Source organism: Vigna unguiculata, chromosome 3 (assembly GCF_037176805.1).
Source record: "Vigna unguiculata cultivar grain cowpea cultivar isolate G323 ecotype 2 chromosome 3, ASM3717680v1, whole genome shotgun sequence".
NCBI lineage: Eukaryota > Viridiplantae > Streptophyta > Magnoliopsida > Fabales > Fabaceae > Vigna > Vigna unguiculata.
In genome coordinates this window covers 44,954,082-44,981,409 of record NC_140794.1, presented here as the reverse complement: position 1 = coordinate 44,981,409, position 27,328 = coordinate 44,954,082, and the positions used below count along the sequence as shown (strand labels likewise).

Genomic DNA, 27,328 nt, shown 5'->3' with positions numbered 1-27,328 from the left:
CACACAAAAAATGCCGTTCTAAACATGAAAATAACCAATGGTTCTTCCTTGGCGTAGTATCTATTATTCTCTTGTTATTTTGAGTGTCAATAATATATTATTAGCTTAACCATTTTTTTGGCACAAAACTTAGTAAAAGACTTTTTCTTCGTCCATCGATGACTCGGGTATGCATCACATTTAATTTAATATACATTACAAAAACTGGTTTCCACAAAATACAGACAATAACAACAAAAACTATTTTTCATCATGAAATTATACTTTACAATCCTTCACACAAGTTGGACAAAGGTGCGGGTGAGGGAGGAGAAAGGATATTTTGAATAGTGCAAAAATTCCAAAAAATTGTGAGAAGTGAAAAACAAAAAATTTAAAAAACATCAAGTTATGTCCATATAGTGTTTGTGAAGATAATATTAAAAAAGGCCAAAGAGATTCAAGACATTATGACAAACCAGGTTGTTTCTTCTCACCATGTTAATATTCAATTAGTTGTAATTGTTTCTTCTCACCATGTTACACTTAACTTTTCTCGCATGCTTCGATGGTTTGCTTTAGCTGACTTCAAAGGTTTATGAAGCAAGAAGACACATTTATTACTTAGATAAAATTATCTCAAATACTTGTTTCACATGTGGAAAGCGAAATTGCTTGATGAAGAAAGTTTAAGTGCTTTCTTATGAAATTGATATATCAAACAACTTTGGGATCAGATTCATATCAAACTACTTTAAAGTGAAATCATATTGATATAAATTAATTCGAAGCATGGAGAGGATAACGAAACTCCAACTTCAAACATCTGTTAATTGCTATAATCCTTGGATACTCACTATACAAGAAGATACGCTTATTTTGACAAATTACAAGGTACAACATATGACACATACCTATTGAAAAATGTATAAAAGTTCTTAAAATATGATAAATGTATAATTACAATTAAATAAGTCCAAAATAAAATCACATTAATTAAATATTAAAATAAAAAAATAAATTATTATCATAGTAAATATTTGAAATGTATCCGGTACATCGGATACAAACAGGTATCAGAAGTTGAGTCCACACCACCTTTTTTTTTTGTTGTTTGCTCCATGATGTCCACCATACCATCTCTCTCACAATACAGGTTCTCCACATGCACCCAGTAAAATAATAAAATTGAATTTGCAAAAATTGAACTCACGCGACAGGTTCCAACAATTTACCATTCCGCTACCCCATTCAGGCTTCTGATATTATAGGTGCAAAAATTTTATTTATTCACAAATTCAAGTGACTCAACTAAATAAGTGAATCAGTGATCCATTGAACCACCATGCTACCTGGTCAATCATCCAAGGCTTAAAAACATTACTAATTCTAGCCTTTTGCACCACTTCATATTAGAATCAAGTCCAATTATAAGACAACCAGCAAAACCTATGTGCAACGAAATGGAATTTTCAAAAATAGTTCAAACTTCAAACTAAGAGAGGAATAAGAGAGACTAAATATTAACTTTTTTCACACGCTACGAACTCAGATTTCATCAAGCACAACCTTTCCAGAAGGTAAATCAGCGCATATATAGTACCTTTGAATTACCGAATACTAATACCCCAATAAATGATCAATGGCATGCAAACTATAACACAAATTAATTTTAAGCGCAAGCACAATAACTGATCAAACATAGAAGGGTTTGCCAACGAACCATTGGGTACTGGCCTATTTTTCTTTTCTTTTTTTCTCACTTTAGCCCCTTCACTCCCCTCCCCTTTTCTTCCCGTGCTTCTACACAGACTACCCTTGTCATGACCCACGACCCCCCACCTCCCTCTCCCCAGATAAAAAAATTAAAAACAAGCTGAACCAATAATAAGGACTGCTAGTCTATCCTTGCATAATCTTTTCTTGTGCGGGAAGTCGGAGGCATGTTTGATACTGGAGGATCCATTCTGCGCCCTACAATGTATACCAGTCAAGTTAAATTGACATGCATCATAATGTTTTTTTTTTGGTTAATGGTTAATTGGATGAAGAACTTTTAAAAGAAATTAATAATCCTAATAACATGAAAAAGAGAGAAAGATGGTAAAATTAGGCAAAGATTACATACCCCATGTCATACTGTTGGTGAATGAGTTACTCCTCGGAGAACGAGGACCCACACTGCCGAAACCGGAAGGAGCCTGAATTTTAATTTGATTCCAATCAGCACCCTGGGGGGGTCTACCATGTGTATATCTTTGAACAGATTGGTGTGCAAAACGGCTTGGAGAATTATGTAAAATATGAGGCATGAGATGAAACTGCTTAGACAGAGAGGGCACATATGCTGCTTGAAGATCATGCGTTGGAAGGCTACCCATCTCCACGTTAGTAAAAGATTGATTTGGTCCATTTAATCTGAAGCACAAGTTAATGACAGTGAAAAAGGATCAATAATAGTAAAACAAGGATATTCAAATTATAAGGGAACAAAAATATTCCACGGATTTTAATTCCTCGTTATGTTAAACGAAGAAAAAGTACATAAATTGCACTACTGTCAATATTCCCTCAATTTTACAGCCATATGAGTGTACCAACATAATTTTTTGCTCAAAATCATATATTTTACATTCTTTGTTATGTGGATAAAGGGAAATAGATTCCCCCCTATTCTAAAAGTCATAGGGAGTTACATCGGTCCATCTTAATCTAATGAGAAAATAAATCAACCCAAGCTGCAGCTAAGGAAAGCACAAAATATAAAAGCACTTCAACCATGGAAAACGTAAAGCAAAATGATAACAAATTGACAGCAAACAAACCACCTTTGCATGATTATTGGAGTGTTAGAGCTGGACACATGGTTAAACCTTCCAAATCCAGCCCATGTTTCAGTAGATCCAAGATTCATACTTCTGCCAAACTCATTTGCCAAACAGCTTTCATCTGAACCATCCTCTTGAAGAAGTAATTCATCACTGGAATGAAATTAAATTTAGTGATGCGAACATAAATATCATCAATTATCATCAAATGTCCTGTTACAAATTAACTTCAGGGAATGACTACTAGATGATTGAATCCCATAACTGTCAAAGCATCATCAGCATCATCGTGCACCTTATCCCATATATGGTAAAAAGAGTAATTTTCAATTTCACTCGATTCACTCTGATGTTTAGAGATCTGTTTTAGAACATATTCTTAGAGCAAAATGATTTATTATTTTTATTAATGTTTGTATTTGTGCCACATGGAGAGACACTGTGAAAAGTAAATGAGAACTTTCAAATTTTTGTTAAATTTTTCTGTCTCGTCCAAAATCAATTAGGATACCGGTTCACGGCCACAACTTTGGTCTTAAACCAAACATGTGATGTACGATGTAGACTTCAAGCATCTCCTTCATAATGTTTTCAACACAATATTTAGGTTTGGGAATATATTTCAGTATATTATAGGTATCTTAGTATATGTTTACATTGAGCAAACTTTTTACAAGTTTAAAAGTCAAATTTACATGCTTGGATACCACGTTAAACAAGACAAAAGAGATCACGTAATTAGAGGAATAATAGGGTGTAAAAAGTGTCAAAAGGCACAACAAATGTGGGTATAGATAGGCTTCTTGTATTATTACAAATCATTAGATATTCTGTATCCACTAAATAAGAGATTTTGTTGCCTAGAAACCTCCATACACTAAATGTAAATATTCTATCACGATTTTCAAAACATCTATTATGGTGAAAGGTTTGTGAAGTTATAGTTGAATTTTTCTTGCCCCTCCCCTAATCCAGATTCCTCTTTTATTGTGTCTCGTCTATCATTAACTATTCATATACCGCCTTTGTTAAATGATCCTTGCTGACCCTCAACTCTTTAATTTTTTGCATGTTGAAAAAAAAAATTCAACACGTAGGCATGATAGTCATATGTAGAAAAACTAATATTGCATGAGATACACAAGAAGAATCCAACATATAAATTTTAATTAAAAAACTAATGAATGACAATTAAGCTGTTTGGGAGTCAATAGTGTACCTGTAATTAGGGTCCCAATCGCCAGGATCCGGCAATGAAATGCCTGTCTCGGCATTGTCATGAACCAATTCTGTTTGTGAGTTCAAATTAGCACCGGGCTTAATCAAACACGAAATGTTCTGGTTAGCAGATAATCCTCCACTTCCTCGCTGTTTCCGGTTTACAGGAATACAATTTGACTGTAGATATGATGGCGAATTGCCAAGAGGTTGTGATGTTCCCTCAGTATGGCTTGTGCTGTCAGGATATTGACTTTGCCAATGTGAAGAAAATGCTGTTTCCTGAGCTTGAGGACTTCCAGAATGTCCCCAATTTTTTCTTCTATTAAACTGGCTAACTGCAGCTGTCTTGCCTAAAGGTGATCCGTGAGAAGTTCCTCTTGCAGGAGATGTTGGTCCAAAGTGTCCTGGAGAAACAACTGAAACCTGACTGTAGGAACTAGGTGGAGTAAATTGAGATGGGCTGGCACCAAGGGGCAGGGGAGCAAAATTTCCAGCTGATGGACTTATGCCCAACCCATTCCCAGGTTGGTATTTAACTCTTCTCCTAGCATCAGGACTATTCCCAAGCATTGATATACTTCCCTGATTGTGCATGTTCATACCAGATGGACCAATAGGTGAATAGTAAGCAAACATGTTAGTGCTTTCTCCATAACTTCCGTAGCTGCTTCCAAGCCCAATACTATCATTATAGCTCCCATGGCTTCCTACACTCCCATAACTATTAGCGGGCTGATGTTGAACCATCTGAAAGTGTGGACTACTATAGAGGGAAGCTCTGCTTTTGCCCTGAACCTGTCAGAACAAAATATAGTCAGCTAGGACAAATTTGATATAATTATTTCAGAATAGAATATCACAAGCTATATCAGGATGGAAAGAAGGTTAGGTTTCAAATTACAAATTTCAGATTTGAAGGATGGGCATTGCTCAGAAAGATGAATTAGGTATTAGGAATTGGAAAATTAAGGGGATACTTCGGGGTTGAATAATTCACCCAGGAAAATGTAGATGTTGATACATTACGAAACATATTAGTTTGTGGATTTTAAACATAAAGATTGTCTTACAAAGTGTATTTATTTAGCCAAAACTCAACCCTACAAAACCAACTTGCAAGGTGAAATTTCCTCCCACTATAGTTTGGTCATGTATCTAGTCAATGTGTGATCTCCAACACACCTCTTCATGTCAAGGATAGACTAGATAATGAGGGGTCAGGTAACAGGTAGTACAATAGATCCAACAAAACATTGCTAGGATAACTATAATACCATCTTAAAAAGTAAATGTAGGCTTAACTCTATTCCACAAAATTGGCTTGTCTCTCTAGTTGACGTGGGATCATCAACAAATTGAAATAAACTTTTGGTATGAGTACCTCTATACTCTTATCTGATATTATGCCACAATATGCCCATTAGGATTCTATATCCAATAATACTTCCGAGGTCAAGTCAGTCACTCAATAAAATTAATACTAGCAAGTAGCAAGAAATTTAAGATTTGCACTTCCAACAAGGTTGTCATAAGATGTATGTATGATGAGCATTTTTATGTAAAAAATAGAACATTTAATTCTATTCTAGAAAGCTGCTGCATGACATTAGGGAGCATTTAATGATTATTGAGACACTCGTCTTGTGGAACTTTGATTTTATTGTTCAACAATTTCCACAAAGTCTTTATAATGCAATCAGGCCAAGTATGCTATCAAATATTGGTTTTTGAGAGTTTTTGGTTTGGTTCACCCATGATGGCAAATGATAGACGTATCTTGGGATGTCAACATAGTTGATATATCAAGGTACATAGTAATACTTACCATGACCTTTTTTTAAGAAAAGAAAAATCCTAAAAGTTGGCAACGGCATACAATAAACTATGCCCCTTCAAGTACACATCAACAATCCATACCTCTTTGCAAATTAAATTCATGGTCCTTGCTTAATAACACTTGTTGCATTGAGCACATAGCACTAGACCAAAAATTACCATAAGGATGCAAACTTTTCAACTTAAGCACATTAGTGTCACACTCGTCGTTCCTTAATATTTTGTTAGATCTACTGACAATAATTATCAGTGAAAATATATAGTTAAGAAAAATTAATATAATGAATATATATGATTTTGGTGTAAGTTCAATGGAAATTTCCAATAAAAACTGAGAGGTGTATGTATGATGAAAAGTACAAGATCATCATGTGAAACAAGAAAAATAGTCAAGAAATTTATGGTCTTGTTATAATCAAGTTCTTGTTAAATTTTAATTAATTACATCACCATTGATTAAAATAATGTTATACTTGAAATGATTAATATGAAAGAAAGAAGATATTTATTCAAATTGATTCATTTGAAATACATCAACATCTAAATATAGAGAACTCTAACGCTAAATAATAATTACAAAAAGTCTAGAACCATCTTACACCTTCTAACAACTTCTAGTGGAACATTTAGTCTCTTACTAAAAACACACCTCCTCAAGCTAGTGAATAGATACCTATCATTCCCAACTTGCATGCTAGATCAAGAAACCACTTAGTGGGAAGACCTTTTGTGAACAGATCTGCAAATTGATGCTCACAGATTTCTAATTTTGCACGCTTCACATTTGAGATGTCAAGTTCTCAAAACAAGGATGTGTGTTAGAGATACCACATTCTGCTAGTCGAACCTCTTGGGAGGAGCTTCCTCTCCCATTTTCCTTCTACTCCATAGAAACCTTCCACAGGAAGCCTTATATCAAAGATTAAGCAATCAACTACCTTTTCTTCATGTCCACCATGTTTGGCTGTGTATGTTTTGTTCATGAATTGCCTCCAAGATTGGATAAACTCTATGCCCGTGTTGTTAAATGTGCCTTCTTCAGTATTGTTGATGTTGAGAATAAAGAAAATAGGGTTTGAATAATATCTAACATTTTGACATCATAAAGGGTATCATTGTTACTCTCACGAAACCAAGAAGTATTACATATTACCTAATGTTACCTTCTTTGAACAAACTCATTTCTTTTCTTCGTCTGTCCAAGATATTCCTTCCATCCAGCAGGTCCTCCTATACAATTAGTTGAGACTAGTGTTCCTTGTGTTCATGACAATCCAAATTTTGTTCAAACTCCTCTTGACCTCTTCTTATTAACTATTGACATAGAACCCAAATGACTAGTGCCATTCTCCAAGGTAATCCTCTTCATCAAGTTCTTCTCAATTGTCACTCAACACCATAACTCCTAGTAGGGATGATTCAGTTTCGCCCATTGCCTCCAAAAAGGTACTCATTCTACTCATAATCCACATCAAATTTATAATTTTCATAACTATACTTTAGGATACTTTATCGATATTTATCAATGAAGTATCTAATTTATAAAGTCATACTAGACTACAAGAAAATATTTGAATAATGACTAATTTTAGTGACAAAAAATAATTAGTCACTATGGTGTTCAATTTAGGTACCAATTTATAAACTAAACATTATTGGCAACTAAAATAGTTCAAAAAATTATAATTGGTCATTAAATTGATAACTAAAATAGTTTTTATTGTAAATTGGTTTATAAATTGGTCACTAACATTAGCTACCAAGGTTTTGGTTACCAAAATAATTGGTCTCTAATTAGGAAAATGGTCTCTAAATTGGTTTCTAACATATTTTTGGTTACTAAAATTAGTCATTATTTAAGAGTTTTCTTGTAGTGGTACTTTTATGACGACAATAATTTGTATTTTTTATGTTGAAGACTTTAGTATAAATGGTTTTAATTTATATTCACACAATAACAATCATATATTTATTATTTTTTAAGAATTATTGTATATTTTTCAATATTCATATATCACGTATCTATCACGTATCGTATCTCCTGTTATTTTCAAAATAAACATATTGACGTATCAAATACGTATCAGCGTACCTGTGCATCATAGGCTATCACAGGTTGTCTCCTTGCTATTATTTTTTTTATATTATTTGTATCTTCTATTACTACTCGCAAAAATGTGAACAAAGCATTTGTTTAATTGTCAAAGGACGCACTTAGATCTATAGTCTTGATTATAGTGATACATTTTCTCCTATTGCCAAAATAGCTATTGTTCATCCTTTCTTTGACATGGCAATTATTTGTCAATGGGCACTTCACCAACTGGACACTAAAAATTATTTTCTCCAATGAGATCTAGAAGAGGAAGTCAACATGAAGAAATTTCCTGAGTTTGTTGCTTTAGGGGAGTCTTATTTGGTTTGAGTTATGCCACTCTCTATGGCCTCAAACAATCACTATGTGCTTGGTTTGAAAAATTTAGACCTTTGGACTAAAATGTAATGAAGCAAGTCATTCAATGTATGTTGATATAATCATCTCAACTAAAGCAACATTTGTGCAAACATTTTACAAAGCGAAGGTCTTGGAAGCCTCAACTACTTCTTGTGTATTAAAGTAGTTCATTCAAAAGGTATTGTAATAAGTCAAAGGAAATATGTTCCTTCATATCCTAAAAGAGACAGGTATGATTGATTGTAGTTCACTGGATAGTCCTATGGACCTAGATCAAAGTTAATTATAGAACAAGGTGAATCTACCTCTGATCTGGAAACATATAGAAGACTGGTTAGAAAACTTATATATCTTACTTTTACTAGTCTTGATCTGACCGGTGTTGTTAGTCAATTAATGCATGTATCTCGAAAAATATCAACATCTATGGGATTCCAATGTTATTGATATCGGATAACAAAATATATTGGCGACCCCAAAAACCTTTATAAAGCTACAACGGAAATCATAACGAATTATGGCGGAAATATTGCGATAAAGAAGATATAATACCCCACATATATTGTTAATGCAAAAATAATGATATTGTTGTTGGAAAATTGGTATATTTTTTGGCAAAATTGGCAATTATTTTTGTTGGAAAATTGGTATTTTTTTTGGCAAAATAATTATAGTAAAAATAGAGAAATAGAAAAAAAATATTGAAAAAAGAATAATAATTGGCGGTGGCAGGTGGAGGCAACTGCTGGCGACGTCTAGTGGCGGCAGCGACTAGAGATGGTGGCTGGTAGTTACAAGAGTTTATACTTGATGTTACAAAGGTTAAAAGAAATTTACTTCTGTAGTAACTTAGGGTAAAAGAATATGTTTTAAGTTAAAAGAATTTCACCGCTGCAATAACTTAGGGTAAAAAAAGAGAACAAGACTGGAAGAATAGGTAAGGTTAATTAAACAAAGTTTTAGTGGGCCAGACCCATTTTTTAAAGTCTCAGAACCCAAATGCAATGCTTCCATCTACCAATTCTTCTCTTTTGTTCAAGCTCCTGGCTTTTTCTTTTTTTCAGCCCTATTTTTCCACCATGACCGTTTTCCCACCACCACCCGCCGTGCCTAAAGCGGCCGCCATGGACCGTCACAGGAAATCCGATTCGCCTCCTATTCACGGCAGGCTGGGAAACCGCTACCGGTTTCCGCCATGGCACCACCATGGCCGAAATTCAAGAACACTATGGGATTGTGATGTTGACCGGGCAGGATCCCCTATTCACGACACCCCACAACATTATATTGTGTTTTCCTTGGAGGAAACACTATTTGGAAAAGTTAGAAAAAAAATTGTAGTTACTCAATCAACAATTGAAGTTCAATACAGGGCAATGACATCTCTTACTTAGTGAAACAATTCCTTCAAGAACTTAACTTTTGTGAGATTCAAGAAATTAATTCTTTTTGTGATAATTGGGCTACTCTTCACATTGCTTCCTGTCTAATGTTTCATAAAAAGATTGAACACATAAAGATTGATTGTCACTTTATTCGAGAAAAGTTGATGTCCAAGGAAAGATGTATTGAGTTGGTTGGATCTAATGATCAACTTACAGTATGCTAACAAAACCTTAAGGGGGCCTTGAATAGAATTTATTTGTTCCAAACTTGATACGTTCAATTTATATGCTCCATCTTGAAGGAGAGAGTATTAGAATAGGTATTAAATATAGGTTAGAAGTATTTGTATTGGAAAATTGTCATATGTTGTACCTATGAGTTGTACTTACCTTTGTACTTAAGAATCTAGGTTAATATTTGGTCTTCCCTACACTCATTGTATCAAAACTCTATCAATATAAATATGAGAACATGAGAGTGTTCAAGATCTCAAACTCTCTCAAATATAGTCTATTTTATTTCTCAACTAACAACCTAAATCTTGTAGAACTTTACTTTGGTATTTAAATTTAAAATAAAAGTGCATCCACTGTCAACAGTTAAATGTATCCAACTATACATGAGAACATAAAGACAGCAATGTTTAGTGCAGTAGCATACTCACATTGGGTGATAGACCAGCAGCAAACCAGTGTCCTCCTCCTGGATGATTATCCACCTTGATATTCTGAACTACTGGCTGTAAAGTAACCATAAATAAGATGAACTTTAAATGATGAAGATTTTGGAATTTATGTAATGATCTGATTAAATAACTAACTACAAGATATAACAGCAACATCCAAATAAAAGACTGATTAAATGATGGGAATATACCAATAAAAGAACTATCCAAAACATTAATCATATACCATTTGAAAGAAAATAGGTGTTAAGATAGAGAAGAATAGCATATGCATAATATGTCTTTAACAAACTGGATATTTTCAAAGAATGTGGATACAATTTTTCTCCAAACTATATTTACATGACAAAATTGAGCCTAACACATTAATACACAATTCTAACACGAGATACCAACATTATTCAACTGCAGATTGGGCACTAGGCAGGATCACTGACAGACCACAAATCAACAGCAGGATCATTACTCTCACAATTACTACACCAGCAATCTTTGCAGTTTTAGTGGTTGGTCAAATCATGCAATCTCCTCATGTTGTTCATTGAAATGATGCGATTCATATTTTAAGATACCTCAAAAAGACTACATACAGGACAGGGACTGCTGTATGAAGGTAAAGGAAGTATAAAAAATTGTGGGTATTGCAATATGCTGAAAAGGCAGGAATCCCATTTAGATAGGTGTTCAACCACTAGATATTGAATATTCATTGGAGGTAATATTTTAAGATACCTCAAAAAGGCTACATACAGGACAGGGACTGCTGTATGAAGATAAAGGAAGTTTAAAAATTTTGGGTATTGCAATGCTGACAAGGTAGGAAACCCCTTTATATAGGTGTTCAACCACTATATATTGAGTATTCATTAGAGGTAATATTATTTCTTGTAAGAGCAAGAAACAAAATGTAGCGATTAATTCTATAGTCCTAAAGCAAAATATAGGGAAATTACTTCAATAACTCTTTCCCAAGTCATCCTTTCTGCCGATACCATTGGGCTAGGCAAGTGATCTTTGCATTGGATCTAGAATAAGCACTAATTCATTGTAGACCTAATTCAACCCCAAAAAACATGCTTGTGGAGTGCGGATTGCCCCTCACCATCTTTTCAGACTCTATCTCTGTTCAACATTAGACTTGAATTTTTCCAATAGTGATAGAGATATGATTCCACTATTGTCATTCTAATATCTTCTTTTTTGGTCAAAGGAAAAACAAAGAAATGATTTGGAGAAAAGAAGAGAAATAGATTCCATAAAATGAATTGGAGTTTTATATACATGGACCTTCGTGAACAGAAAAATGAACAGGACCAGCTCTGGCATATTCCCCAAAAGGAACAATCTTAGAACTAGCTGTGAAGCTTTTATTTTTTGAATTAGAGGATGGTGTAGGGAGTTTAGCTTCAACTGAATCTTCATGAAACTGATGAACACAAGAAGCCGCAAAGCTGCCAGTAGTAGGGTCAGTGAAAAGAAACGGCTTGTTTGATTCAATAGTAAAAATAGCTGATAGTCTATTCCTACATTCCACTGAAGAAGGATTAATGGGGACAAAAAAGATACTCAGAAATAGTGAAATAAAAATTGCAGAATCAGACCAAAAGCAGTAAAATGCTGTTATCACTCCGAAGCAACAAGCTCTTCTTGAACTTCACTCAACCTGTGGCCGCCCCACTTATCCCAGCCAAAAGGGAAGCCCGTTCTGCCCGGATAAATTTGAAAATTTGACTAAAATAGTCCATTTCAAGATATTTCAATGTTTGTAGCCAGTTCAAAATAATTGAAATCAACACACGGTTTGCTGGAAGAAAAAAGATGGACTATGGGAACTCACTAAGATCTACAGGAATCCTTTGTTCACAATTTTAATTTTCAAACTGCATATATCACTATAGGAATGTATATCTTAATAGACAGCCATTGCAGTGCATCCTTAATAAATTAAAAACAGGGTACCCAAATACTTAGTTTAGTCATCCAGATACATCTGTCACAAAATTCATCAGTTAAACATCTAAAACAGGGTACCCAAATACTATCTGCTCAAGTAACAACGTTCAAAGAATGATTTAAAGGATAGTCAGTACTAATAAACATTAAAGCTAAACATAAAAATATGGATGCTTAAAATGGAGATTTACTTACCATTTGAGGAGTCTCAGGGGGAGGCTTGTAAGGATGTGTAAAAGGTTCCCCAGTTACAAAAGGGTGTTTTGAAGCCTGTAAGAAATCAAACTACCATTTTAAGTAACTACAACTTAAATTTTGCATTAACCCAGGACAAATATAGTTTCAAAGATGGGTTAATGTAGAAAATAATACATTCAATTATTACCTGAACAGGTGACCAGCGCTTTGAAGGATCCAATTCAACAAGCCCTTTCAAAAAATCAATAAGAGCCAGTCGTATTTGACTTTCTATTACAAGTTGAGTATATACAGCATTCATTAGTTCAATCAAGCCGAATAAGGGAAATAAAACATGCACAGATCGTAGAAAAAAATCAAGTTGATGCCTTCTTCGGAACCTAACCTTTGACAATATCTTCTTTAGCTAGATTTTTTCGGTAGGGATAGTTTGTAACAATTGCCTCTAGATTCATATGATTAAAATACTCTTTTCCAATTGCTGGCTTCTTCAATTCTCTCTGAAGAGGAACCAGAAACATGATGGTTGATAGTCATGTAATATTCAAAAAAGGAATCAAAAAGAGAAAAAAATAAATTGAAGAGATGCCAAATTGTTCATTTTGGACAAAGACCCAACAGCAAAAACAGTAACATACAAGACTTACAGTTTCATATTCTTCCACTGTCAATGCTTGATAAAGACTTCTTCCATTTTTGGAACTGTCACTGCTCTCTATGTTCTGGAGACTCCCAACACACTTGAAGAATTTACTTGAGTTTTTGGCATCCCTAAGTACATAATCGGGTGGTTGTCCTCTACGATATATTTGCAACATGATAATGTTAATCAAAAATAGTGAAAGAAAATAGAAGAAACCAACTAATGTGCAGACACAAACTAAATCTAACATAATTATTTCATATTAAAAATCTAAAAGCTAGTCTTCATTTGTTCAGAAGTGTGAGACAGAAGAATTTACGGTGTTAAAAACTTCTAGGGTGTAGAAAGCGAGAAAAACATGTGATGTTATTGATGGTCCAATTCATCGGTTCAAAATAGTCTTGCAGTGACTAATTCGAGACTTATTTTCAGCACAGAAACAGTGGGTCTGAAACTCACCTCAGACCAGGCAGCTCAACTGGTAGACTAAAAACCAGTCAAACCAACTAATCCAAGCAACATAATGCATATGTGCACAAGAACCAGCACTGACAGGTTTGACTCTGCCAAATATTTGCAAAGCCAGTGAAACTTGTACTTTTTAGTGAACAAATGAATTACTAAAAATCTTAATCAGGGACAAATCTGCCCACCCTAATGATGACAGAAAAATCTAAAAGATTCTAAGATCGACACCATAAACATTAAAGAAAACACTGCTGCAGTAAAAATGAGAATCGCCTTCATCGACTGGACTTGAAATCTAAATTCCAACCATAAAACAAGCTGGGATAAGGATGGGCTTGGGGTGGGGACCAGCCAGCAAGGGTAGATCGTTAAGTATGATGAGAATATGGAATACACAAAGGAACTGTTCCATTCCTTGTATTCCTCACTGCAAGACTGTCAATTTCAAAGCCTAGTTCTGATTCCAAGAGTGAAATGACTTCACTACACCTTTGGTCAACCGTATTTGATAGATTTAGGTAAGAAGTGTTAACTTGTATGTATGTTTCAAGAGAATACACAAATAACTAGTCAGATAATAAGGAACATCATACATAGTTTAATTTTATTAATTATGGTAAATAAAAATCCTTGTATTTATGAACCATGGCTGGAATTCCCCCTTCTAATGGTTCTAATGAGAAGCTAAGTCAATTGACAAGTTGGATAATAACAACTGTGATATTCGGGCCTCAAATATTAAGTTATGGCTTACCTGGTAGGATTACAGTGCTCACCTCACTGCCAAAGTTGACTGTGGCTGCTGTAGAGCACTCTTATACCCAATGAAATCATGTCCATCTCTGCAACATCATCAAATCCACTGTTCAGCCCCTATGAATAAGCTTTTTTAATGATTGTGTCACTTGTTATTCAGGCCTGGAATGTCACCTTATTTGCAATCACTCCTAACCCACCTTTAATTGCAACATATTTGTGCCACCTTCATTCTCATGGTCATACCAAGCTTCATGGCAAACTCGCTCAAGATGAAAATGTGACCCACACACATGTAACAAAAACCCCTCTACAGATTATACCTGAAACACTATCGCTACTAATTATTTTGTGCAATTGTAAGAATTGCCAAACCCTTGGCCTTTTTATTTGGGTGCAGATACCAATAAATCTATTACGGGCACTTCTCAATCTGCTTCACTAGGTTAGAGAACTTGACTTTGACCATACATCCAGTATTTGTACTTGTTAAAGGTGAATTTTAAGCCTAACTCAACCAACAAAAACAACTTGTAAGATGAGGTTTACACCCACATATATATGGTAAATTGGTATTATCTCTAATCGATGCGAAACTTCTTAGAAACCCTCATCATGTCAGGACATATACATCTCAAGCGTAGGGCTAGACATTAACCCATGACTCCAATACTAGGCTAAGATAGCAGGCGGAACAATAGACCCAACAAACACTAAATTTTGTTAGGATAGACTCTACCCCATAATTCTTATACCATGTTAAGAGATGGATTTTAACCCTAACTCAACCTTACAAAATTAGCTTGTAAAGGGAGGTTTGCACCCACTTATATACTATAAACTCGCCATTTCTCTAGTCGATGTGGGATTTGCAACACCCCCTCACGCTGAGGCATATACATCTCGAGCGTGGAACTAGACAATGGGTGGTCCTATAGTCGATGGCACGATAGGTCCAACAAACAACAAATCTCGTCAAGATAGGCTCAAACTCATAGCTCTGATATCGTGATAAGAAGTGAATTTTAAGCCTATTTCAACCTTACAAAACCGGCTTGTAAGGTGAGGTTTGCACTCACATCTATATTGTAAATTGGTCTTATCTGTAGTCAATGTAGGACTTCCAACAATACCTTTTTTTCTTCCCATTCTACATGTAGTTGTTTACCCATTATTACTTCTATCAATGGTCCTCAAACACAATTGCAAGGTACTGACTCCAACATCCCCTTTCTTCTTTCACCATCAATCGATTCTATACGTACAAAATTGTCCTTTTAACTTCTTGGCTATCATCTCACCTAATCCCATCACTTCGTCATTATGTTCACTAAAGACTTGTTTACCTTGAAGGAACATATGATCGACATTAAATCCAAGTCTCATGACCTATCCTATATCTATGCCCAGTCGCAACTTCTCAGCACAATTTCTCCATTGATGATACTTGCTCAATTGTGACATCATAGTTTGTTGAAGCTTTAGAAGTTGATTCCAAGTTTCTTGTTTTAAATATTTCATCAAGTCTTTCAATGATTATTTTATGTTGTACGTGATAATGGGTAATTGATAACAAAATTATGTCAGAACTCTTGCACCTAGGAAAGAAGAGTCTATTTGTTTCAAATAAATTTATAACAACGAGCTTAGGATTGCCTACGTTTAAGTAGCAGAGACTATACATTTACAATAATTGGGCTCAGCTAAGGCCCAATCAAACTGAGAAGCCTATATTACAACAAATGAGCATCCTCAAACAATTCTAAAAAGTTGTATTACGTCCTTATTTCATCCCTACACTTTATGAAAGTCATGTACGACATCCTCCTAAACAATCGGCACATGGAGTATTTTTCATGTGATAAACAAAGTTCCACAGTGGACTAAAACATAACCTCCACATGTCGTTTATAAAGTGCATGACAAAATAGGTACATAGTCTAATTTATGGAAGAATGCAACTTTTTATAATAGTTTGGGGACAAAAAACATATTAAACCCAATTCTACTATACTCTTTTATTGAAAACAAGTCCAAAATGTTTTACTTCATTGAGAAGCTCTATCATGAAATAATTCATGAGAATATTCATCTAATTGGTTTCAATAAAATATGGAATAGAAGGGCATTCTTCATCAAAGACCTAGGAAATCTTTAGAATTTCAAGGTATAAGAGTTGCTCAATCCAAAGATTCTTTTTTTAAATCCAAGGAAAGATAACAATCCAAAGATTATAATATCTCATAAGAAATATGCTCTTGACATCATAAAATAAATTGGTCTATTACACCCACTAATATACTATAGTTTGATCATATCTTTATTTGACATTCAACACATTCATCACTCAAGACTTAAACACCTTGAGCATGAAATGAGATATTTGTGGGTATTTCAAATAGTAGCAAGTAGCACAATAGGCCTAACAAACCTTGCTAACATCTTAGAAAGTTGACTTTAAATTTAATTTAATCTCACAAAACCGACTTGTAAAGTGAGGTTTGCACTAACTTATTTACTTTTGTTGCAAGCCATACAAGCCCAAGGCCACAAAGAACTTATTTTTATTCTCAAGTTCCTTGTTCACATCTACAGATGATGGAAGGAGTTTAAAATCATGTAAGGCAACATGAAGCTTCCAAGAGACACAGAACACTCACAATGTTATGGAGCAAGAAGCGTCAAGAGATATTAGCACATGCCATGTACACATTTTGTGTCATTAGTATAAAGGGCACAAGCCCCACTCCAAATTGATGCACATGTCTCATGGGGATGGAAAATAGTTGAGTGAGGTGTGAATAGTAGATTTAATAACACTACAAAGTTAAGCATCAATCTTTATCAATTGTTCTCGATTTTTTGTAGGAACAAATTCAACTGTGGTAGTGAGATAGGATTTGTAGCCCAAACCACTTAATCATAACCAGATTTTGGATTCCCAACTGAATAGTTAGAGATGCCCATGTTCTCAATACTAACAATATGGCTAGAAAAGATGGGAAAATTTGTTCTAGTGGTTGGGGTGGTGTTGGAAGGAATTTTATTTCCAAAAAGCTAGAAAAAAAAAATAACCTAAGGAGAGTGAAAAGCATATCAAACAACCAAAAAAGGATGGGTGGCTCATGTCAACAGTTGACACCACCCTATGTTCCCTGGAGAAAAGGGAGGTCACCAAAAACTATGTCAAGAAGCTCACCAATGGTGACACTAGAACAGGGAAAGCAAACTTGGGAGAAAGGTTCACAAAAGAAAAATCATTTAGAGATAGTGGGTCAACCAAGTCAACATGGTTTTGAAAAAAGCATAGATACCATGTTAAACTCTAGGAACGAGAGAAACATTGAGCTTAAACTGTGTTTCCGAGACAATATAGTGTTTTATTCATATTGAGAAAAAGGAATTAATAAAATAAATAGAGGAGATTTTATATATACAATCTAAATATTCTTGATTATACTAGATCAGTTCCTTATTTCTATATTTCTATAATAATAAGAGGAAACTTTATACCCTGGAAAAGTGAGATACACGTATTGTACAAGATCAAATGTTGAAACGAGATACAGGGTCATGGATGTAATAACATGTGAAGACCTAGTTGAAATGGACTCAAACAATCTACAAAATGAAGCTCATTTGTAATAACCAAGTGGCTTTGCATATTGCATCTAATCCGATCTTCTATGAGAAGACCAAACATGTAGAGGCTAGCTACCAAACATGACTCTGGCAACATTACTACGAGCTTTGCCAAATCTAGTGATTAGTTGATACATGTCTTCACTGAGTCTTTTAAGCCCATGAATTGGCTAGATTGGTATCAAGCTAGGTGCATATCATTTATATCCTGTATTTAGGTATAAGTAGTGAAATAAGCCTATACAAACCAACAACTGTTGTGTATTAAAATACAGTTTCAGCACAATATCTTTGTTTTTTCTCACATTTTAACAAATCTTATTATGCATTGGATTCCACTAAATTTTCTTCAGAATAAGTTTCTTAAATTTGTTATTAAGAATTGGGTCTGCCCTAATGACCTGCACCAGTTTCTCCCCCCAGGCAGTGCTATGTCTTTGTTGAGTTCTGGCGTCTTTGTAACAGAATGCTACAATTTTGAAGTGAACTTCATCTCAAGTCAACATTTAAAGGATTCAGCCAATCTGGTGTTTAACCCATTGATGTTTTACAAGAATTTCTTTGTTACATGTCATGATTTTTAGAGGAAGGAAGAAATATGCTTAGTTGGAGGATAAATGGTAACAAAATATGAAGTTATTAAAATCTCAATTATAGGTTTTTTAATCAACTGTTATAACTGCATTTTACCCTTGAAAGTGCCCCCCCTCTGCCCCCCTTTGTTATACAATTTGTATAGCTATTTAATTAAAATGTTCCCTTGAGAGAAAGTGACATACCCAAGTATTTCAATCATTCGTTTCAAAAGATCAAATTCTGAAGCTCCAGGGAATAATGGTAATCCAAGAAATAATTCCGCCACTATGCATCCAAAGGACCACATATCAATAGCTGTTGTGTATCTGATAGAGTTAAGGACAAAAATGAAGCTAGAAGTACAACAAAATAACCTGAAAAAATTAAAGAAAAAGAAATTTCTGAAGAGTATACAATAAAATGTGAGACACCCCAAAAGATCTTTAGTGTCCTTAAGTATATTTGAAAGCATGAGGATGATGAAAACCACGTTCAAAATAGCATAACAGGTCGTAAATTTTTTACAAGATTGATGTATTAAAAGAAGTACTAAAGAAAGACAACGCATCATAGAATCATTCATTGCCCCACATCCCAAAATATTAAAGGAAAGTATGGCACGGATTTATGGATAATAGTTCCAGTTGATCTATAATTTAAACTTTCTTCATTAATGTTCCCCAAATAAGCCATACAAGTAAAAGAAACAAGTAACAAGTAAATGTAGAAGCCATAAGCTTTTTAAAAACATTAATTCCTTCAGAGTCTAAAGCCATAAGGCAACTCAAACTACAGCTCCACCTGCTGCAGCACATTTTTACATTAAAAGTAATTAAGAATACCAAGCTATTTCCTCAATTATTGCAATGTAGAAAGATGGTGAAGTAATAGAAAGGTAAATCAATAAAACAACAAAAGAGAAAACCCAAAAGTAAAAATGCATGAAAAGAAAGGCATCAGCTACTGATTCCATCAGTTAGGATACTGATATCCAAGAAGAACCTCAGGAGATCTATAGTATCGACTCTGCAATAACAAGAGGACAAGGGTAGGTACCAGAACAAATATAATTACAATAGGAATCATAGAGTCCTACTTTCTACAATAAATATAAACCTGAATATAAGAGTAAACAGTGCGGTTTTCCATGCATGCTGATCCAAAGTCAATAATTTTTATTTCTGCTGGCTTCACAGTGCTACATATGAAACATTAATTCATAAAATATCACAATAAAATAGCTGCAGCATACACAAACTCTAAGGAAAGGATTTATTCCTATGAACTGACAGACTCGCTTTAGAGAGTAAAGTGAAGAGTTATAACCAATGACTACAAAAGTAACCCTCAGATTGCGATTAAAAGCATGCTCGTTTATATAATAAATTCAGTTGTTTAAAACTCAACTAGTAATTTTTTAGTCAATAGTTATAACTCTTCATTTTACTCGCTCAAACACATCCGTCCTTTTATAGGTGTTAAATCCTTAACAAAATAGCTGCAGCATACAGTTGTTTATGAGCACCTTGATGCAAGAAACCAACCTCGTACATAAAAGAATGTTTTCTGGCTTCAGATCACAATGAATAACTCCAGCCTCTTTTAGCAGAGCAAGTCCACATAAAATCTTAAAACAAAAAATTAAGAAAATTGATTATGAAATATCAAAACTGGAAAAAGGACCAAGTAGAAAGGCTATACATCAAATTGTAGTACCTGCTTAGAGAATAGCTGAACAATACCAAGGGATAATCCCCTAAAATGATTCATCTTGATAAGCTCATACCTGTACACTACACAATGTCAACACTAAAAAAAATACGGGAGGAAAAAAAAATCTAGGATAGCCATGCAAAACCAATCAAATATGAATCGTGAAGTAGAATGTGAACACCCTTCAAGCTTTAAATCCACTCCTCATTCTCAATGATTAAATTCTGAAAGAAAAAAAAGAAAACAAAAGTCTGGAACTCACAAGTTCGTGTCCAACAATTCGAAGCAAATGCACAAATGTCGTTGATGTACAAAATAATCATATATACGAACAATGTGATGCTTATCCTCAGGATCATACTTCTTATTTAACTGCATTAAAAAAAAAAAAAAGAGCACACATTAGTAATTTTTCATGGACTTCCAAGAAAATAACGAGTACCTTGATAATAACAAGTCACATCAGGAGGTTACCGTTGATAAGATAGTTACTTCAACCAGTGCTTGTTGATAGTATGCAGGTTGGTTTTTAATGATCTTCACGGCAACAAAACTGTTGGTATCTGAATCCCAGCATTTAGCCACTTGTCCAAATGTTCCATGGCCAAGGAGATCTTTGACAATATATCTGTACCACATCAAAATGCAAAGATTATAAAGACATCCCAAGGTTGCGAGAAGAGTAAGCTGGCATCAACCGAAAATCAACATTTAGCTTTCGGTATTTCCAAAGTATTATATATAATGACAACATAAAAACAAAGGATATATGGATGACAAACCTTTTACTTTTGTCTAAATGGTTCAAGACAAAATTCACTGTCAAAATAAGATCTGAGTTAACATTATCATAGCCATCATTAAGCACTCCCACTGACGGGCTGGTCAAAAATCTTTTTGGATTAAGATCTTCAGAATATTTAAACTGTGGATTGCATATTTGGTATGTTTGAACTATTTCCTTGGTCAACCTAGCCACCAACTGTAAATTTGAAGGTGAGCATCAGTTCAATATTTTAGGTATCACAAGCTCCAAACAGCCAGATATAAACGACAAGAAAATAATGTACAAAATTTCCATCTTATATAAATTTCTGCTACTGCAATATATGCAATTAGAAATGAATAAGAGAGAAAAGAAATAGCCTATAAAACAATTCCCAGACAACAATAGATAGATACATCTATAGGGGAGAATTATATAGGCAGATGGGTGAGTTGTACAAGAGCATTTACTCAATTGTTTGTTGGTTAGTTAGTTGTTTGCAAATGGTTAAGTCAGTTACACAGCTGTACTATAGGCAGTTAGCTAGTTGTCACCACAATAACTGTACCTATAAATACCTCAGTGTAATCCTTTGATCATTAAGCAATAACATCTGATATTTTCTTCTCCATAATTATCTCTAACCATTAGCCTGATATCAAGAGTCTCACAAAGTAGACTTTAAGCCTACCTTAACTCTACAAACTAAATTTTAAGATGAGGTTTTCCAACTCATATACATATAACTTCACCACAATGGAAAAAACTACTAGTGTGCTTCCCTCATCTTCTTCCCCCATCACCTTCAGGCTCTTGATTATGAGAAATTAGATGACAAGAACTCCCTCCTCTAGCACAAACATGTTAAAGCTATCATCAAGACACATTGTCTTCAACATTTCATTGTTTGTTCAAGAGCTCCACTTTGATTCTTGACTGAATCAGACTGAGATGCAGGGAAAGTCAATCCTTATTACCGTCTACAATCAGTAAGATCAAATGCTTCGATATTGGCTCCAATCATCTTCCTTGAGTTCCTAGCAGTGTGCATACATATCATGTTTGGGACAAGATCCATGACTAAATCCATAAGCAGACTCATGCTAAAACTCATCAAATGGGAACTGAGTCGCACTAGAAAGTCCTTGACAACAAAACCATATCCATATTTCTTTTTTAAGTCAAAGCTTAAGTCAATGCTCTCACTCCAGTTGGAGATCTAGTTTCATCTCAAGAACACAGTGTATTTATCGTCAATAGTTTCAACAAACCCTATAATTGTTTGTATTTATTGTAATCAGTTTATATAAATGGACTACTTTGTCTGTTGCACAATTTTAGAATCTCTTTCATCTATCTTTCTCTCTTTCCCATCATGGTATCAAAGCAGTACCATCCTTCATAACCTATTTTGACACTATTTTGCAGCTAAGTACCCCAAAACAAAAACAAAAAGTGGAACAATCAGTCACCTATTCAGTTATCTATGAGTGTCACTTTTCCACAATGTCTTAACTTGTATTCCACTCTGATTCAGGGTTATCATTCATCATCGCCAACTTCACCATCCACCAAATCCTATGTTTGGCAACTTTTAGATGCACTAGCCTCATTGATATCCTAGATGCACTAATTTGGCGTCGTCTTCACCCTATATGTACTGACCTTATCTCTAAATCCCAAAAGCCATTATCAAACCTAGTTTAAGTTTAAAAATTTGTGGGCCTCCAATAATATTAGTTTAAATCTTTCAAATGTGATTTTGAGAAGGACGGACCTGCTTTGCTTGTTATGAATTTTCTGTGTTCATGACCATTCCAATCATCTCGCTAAGCTATTTTTCTCTCCAGTATCACTGAGTCGCTATTCCAACTATTATCTTTAGTGTACTTCAAATTTTATTTTATTTTTTTAATTTTTACTTGCAAGGAAGTGAATTATTTTCTCTTAACAGGATAAATCTTAGTAATCTTCAACTTGAGGGGAGTGTCACAAATGAAAAATATCTGAGGATACTATACGAGAATATTCTTAGTATCATGATCTCTGAGAATTTATTATTGTTTTATATTTTAATTTATTTACTTATTTAATTAGTTTATAACTATAGGAAGAAGTCGCAATTTGGGTTTAAACAATCCTTTCATAAGAATGTCACGTGCCGTGATGTCAGAATAAATGGCATACAAATAAGGTCCCATTCACATTCACTATGCCTACTAATTTCTACATGCTCATGCAGTCATAGAACTGCATTCTGTAAAATATTAATTACATTTGTGTTTTTACAGTAGAACTTCATGGAGTGAGCCAGAGGAAGTTGTAATGTAACTTTTCAAGAACTCTTTTAAATCATAGAATTCCACAAATTCTTTTTATCATTGCCCTATATTTTATCTAATATACTACTAGATAACATTCTTTTTTACTTCTCCGAGTACAGTAGCTAGATGTTAACTTCCTGTCAATAATAGATCCAATCCAATCCACATTGTAAGCACTTCCATGCCTTTTGGCTCAGTTTTCCTAACAAATAGTCCTCTGCCAAAGCACTTTTTATCAAAATCCTGAACATTGCCTTAACTTGTTCTTTAGGTGCTAAGTGCATGAATTGGCTAACTAAATTTCCACAACAGCTATGCCTGGTCAGGTTTGAGGTAAATGAATCAATTATCCCACTAATGTTTACCATGTTGTGTCTATTCACTTCGAAGTTTTCTACAAGGATCTACAGGAATTATAGTCGGTTTGCAACTCATCATCATGTTTCTTTGAAAATCTAGAATATATAAGAGGGGAACAACCCTCACCTCACAGACTAGTTTTAAGGGGTTGGATTACATCCAACTGCATTGTCTAAAAGCCTTCCATCACCATTCTAGTGCAAGATGTGTCAACTAGGTTGTTTATGTTAAAAACTTTGTTATTACGTGATGAACATGGCATCACCCAATTATAGCAACACCTGTGCCACCATTTTCAAACACAAGATCTTCATAAACTACATGATTTATTGGGGATAAAGCAAGCACAAGCTATGAGTGATATAGTGATATTGTCATTTTGCAAAGGAAGTATGCAATATACATTTTCAAGCAAACAAATCTGGACATGCTATGCTTCTTGACACACCTATGAATCTCAATTACAAAATCTACCAGATTAGGGTCCCCTTTCAGATCCAAAAGGGTAGAAAAGATTGGTTGGCAAGCTGATATGTCACTTTGTCATCCAACTAGATATTTCCTTTGCAAATGGTATAGTGATTCAATTTCTTAACTCTCATCATGAATGACACCAAGATGTTGTCATTCATAATCTGAAATACGTCAAATGAGCTCCAGGAAAAGATCTTCTGCATGAAGACAAAGATCACACTCACATTGTGGGGTATTTGTATGATTCTCCCACTTTTAGAAGATTCACCTCAAGATATTGCTTCTCATTGGCGGTAACTTAATTTCCTAGAAAATTAAAAAGCAAGTCCAGTGCAGAAGCGAAGTATTGAGCAAGGCTTCAATGACTTGTAATTGGACTTTTGCAGTTGCTCAAAGAATGAAGTCTGGGTTGTTGCTTAGATGAAACTCATTGATGATTATCGAGTTACCTTGCACATTGCTTCAAACCAATAACATTGAGGTAGATTACCATTTCCTCAAGGAGAATATCTTGTAGGATGACATCATCACTAGTTCTGTTAATTCTAACAAACAATTTGCAAATGTCTTCACTACATCTTTAAGGAATCCAAAAGTGATTATATTTGAAACAAGCTTGGTGCACATGATTTTTATGCTTCAACATGAGGGGGAGTGTTTGATATTATAGATATCCTTAACTGTGGTAATAGGGAAATTCTAGGATTTACATAGTTATGCCAATTAGGCAATTATTTCCTCCATCATTATTACCCCTGTTGTACAATAATACATTAGCTGTTTACATAGACACATACATTTAGTTAAGTCATTTTTTTTCCTCTTGACAGCCCTTATGAAGGCCATGCTTTACATTAAATAGAACGCAATCACTTAATCGTATCAGAAATCAACCTCGAAGCTGAATGGAACTATAGGCTCCAACCAAATGCACTACCAATAGTAGAATAAGTTGTACTTTGTCATACAAATTTTCTATGTTAAAAGCCTTAAACCAATGCAAATAAGAATTTATCCTCCATATACCAAACCACTAAAGATAGTCAATAGATATTATTCCAAGGATATATGGCACAATAAGCATCAATCGAACAGGTATATTCAATTAAGAATCAGTAGCAAGAGGTAGGAACAGATGATGAGCAGATTCTGAACATTCACCATACATAAAATAACATAACATGCATATTAGACAAAAGTAACCACAGACCTGGAACATATATCAGTAGCTCAATTCAACAAAAGTCATCAATTGGAAAAGGAATTTGGATACAAACAGTCTAAATGAGACAAGGAATCAAAATCATTAATCCAAAACCGAAGACAATTAAATATAATCAACAAGATCTAGTTCCTAGTACCACTCAGGAATTTTGCTGTCATTTACAAAATAATAACACGTAGTTCCAAGAAAAATATAATTTCAACACCATCAAAATTGCGGATAGCATAGTTACTTAAGGAGCTAAGAACCTCTATGGTACGCCATGGATCCAGTACAAATGGATAGCATGGTATGCCATCATTCAATTCACTATACGAGTGATAATCTAAAAACCTTTCTTCCCTTTCATGTTTTCAACTGTTGCTGCGATCAATAGTGGTGAAGACTAAGAGGGTGACAATCTACACAGAACAAAACAAAAGTATACCTATGGAATGCACAAAGTCCACAATACCCAGAAATCATACTTAACATACCGACAATGTGTTCTAACTACAACTAGCGAGTATGTCAATCGAGGTTTTGTTTAACTTGACTATTTCCAAAGTCTCCGCCTCTGGCATCCCTAAATCCCAACACCCCATACTACTTTTCAGTCCAAAACTCTTACTGCACAGCTCTGATCACAAAAATACACAAACAAGTGCAACCCATACTCGTTTTCACACAAAACCACACAAAAGAACACAAGAAACTCACGGGCTTCCTCACAACCACGCGAGACGGTTGCGGCTTCTCAGCAGCAGCAGCAGCAGCAGCAGCAGCTTCTTCTCCAGCCTTTGGCACACAAGGGACGAACGCAGAGCCGCGGGGACGCCACTCCGAGGCCAAGTCCGTGGACGGAGCCTTGTCCGCACGTGCGACCCCATCCATGACCCACACAGAAAGTTTATAGAAAAAGAGAAATAGAGGACCCAAATTCAAGTCAGAGAAAGATTCAGTTTCCCCAATTTCACTTCCATTGTATCCCTTCCCTTCTTCTCATTACCCTCTCTCCACTGCGCAAGTGCTTGCTACCCTCCAATCCAACGGATTTCAATCCCATCACGGGCCCAACCTCCAGAACCGTCCTACAATCACATCGAACCCGAGATCCATCGATTGCCGGGTTTTCCCTTCTGCTTCGAATTGAATCCGATTGGGGCAAAGGGCAATAAATCAAAAGGGGAAAATTATTCAGAGAAGGGAGAAAACAGATCGATCGAAGTGGGGTTTTGTTTCGTTGAGAGGGGATTGGGTTATAATTTAGTTTCGTGCTTCACGAATAGAGAGAGAAAGAAAGAGAAAGAAAGAAACAGAGCGATGCAATGAAATGGGCGTTTCGTTGGTCTCCGAGAGAGGCAGGGCGGGCAGGGCACAACACGCCGTCTTGGTTCGGTCGAAGCAGTGACGAGGAATTATTTGGTGTTGCTTCTTTCTTTCTTTCTTTTCTTTTTTTTTTTTTTTTGGAACAAAAATCCTCTTTTTAATGTTTGTTTGTTCACTGCGACACAATCAATCACACCACTTGGTCATCCAACACCGCATTCCTTTGCTTTTTAACCTTTTAATTATTGTAAATTAATTACTATACCTGTAGTGTTCAGTATGCTGTTTAAAATATTCCCTAGATTTTTTACGAATTGTTAGGGTTTAAATGTTAATATTTATCGTATGGTCAGAAAAAATATGAGGTTTGAAAAATTTTAAATATTGGAGTATTGCAATGAATAAATTAAGAAATATTGACAATGTAAAGTTTGTGTGTATAGTTATTTAATTTGTATTTTTTTGTGTAATAAAATTGTTAATTCCATAGTAGTTTATTTAAATATATATATATATATATATATTAAATATA

General features: G+C 34.7%; 1 protein-coding gene across 1 annotated transcript; it reads right to left on the bottom strand.

The window, feature by feature from the left end:
• Positions 1-1,475: 1,475 nt before the first annotated feature.
• On the bottom strand, positions 1,476-26,928 carry YAK1 (YAK1-like protein 1). Its single transcript, XM_028063970.2, has 18 exons — positions 26,188-26,928; positions 21,122-21,321; positions 20,814-20,967; positions 20,602-20,711; positions 20,343-20,412; positions 20,171-20,253; positions 19,743-19,824; positions 19,612-19,652; positions 18,830-18,952; positions 13,189-13,339; positions 12,927-13,041; positions 12,729-12,811; positions 12,539-12,613; positions 10,370-10,444; positions 4,027-4,823; positions 2,808-2,960; positions 2,108-2,397; positions 1,476-1,953 (listed from the first exon to the last, which is right to left on the bottom strand). The coding sequence occupies exons 1-18, from the start codon at positions 26,359-26,361 to the stop codon at positions 1,877-1,879; spliced, it is 2,853 nt and encodes a 950-aa protein (XP_027919771.2). The 5' UTR covers positions 26,362-26,928; the 3' UTR covers positions 1,476-1,876.
• Between the last annotated feature and the right edge of the window lie 400 nt (positions 26,929-27,328).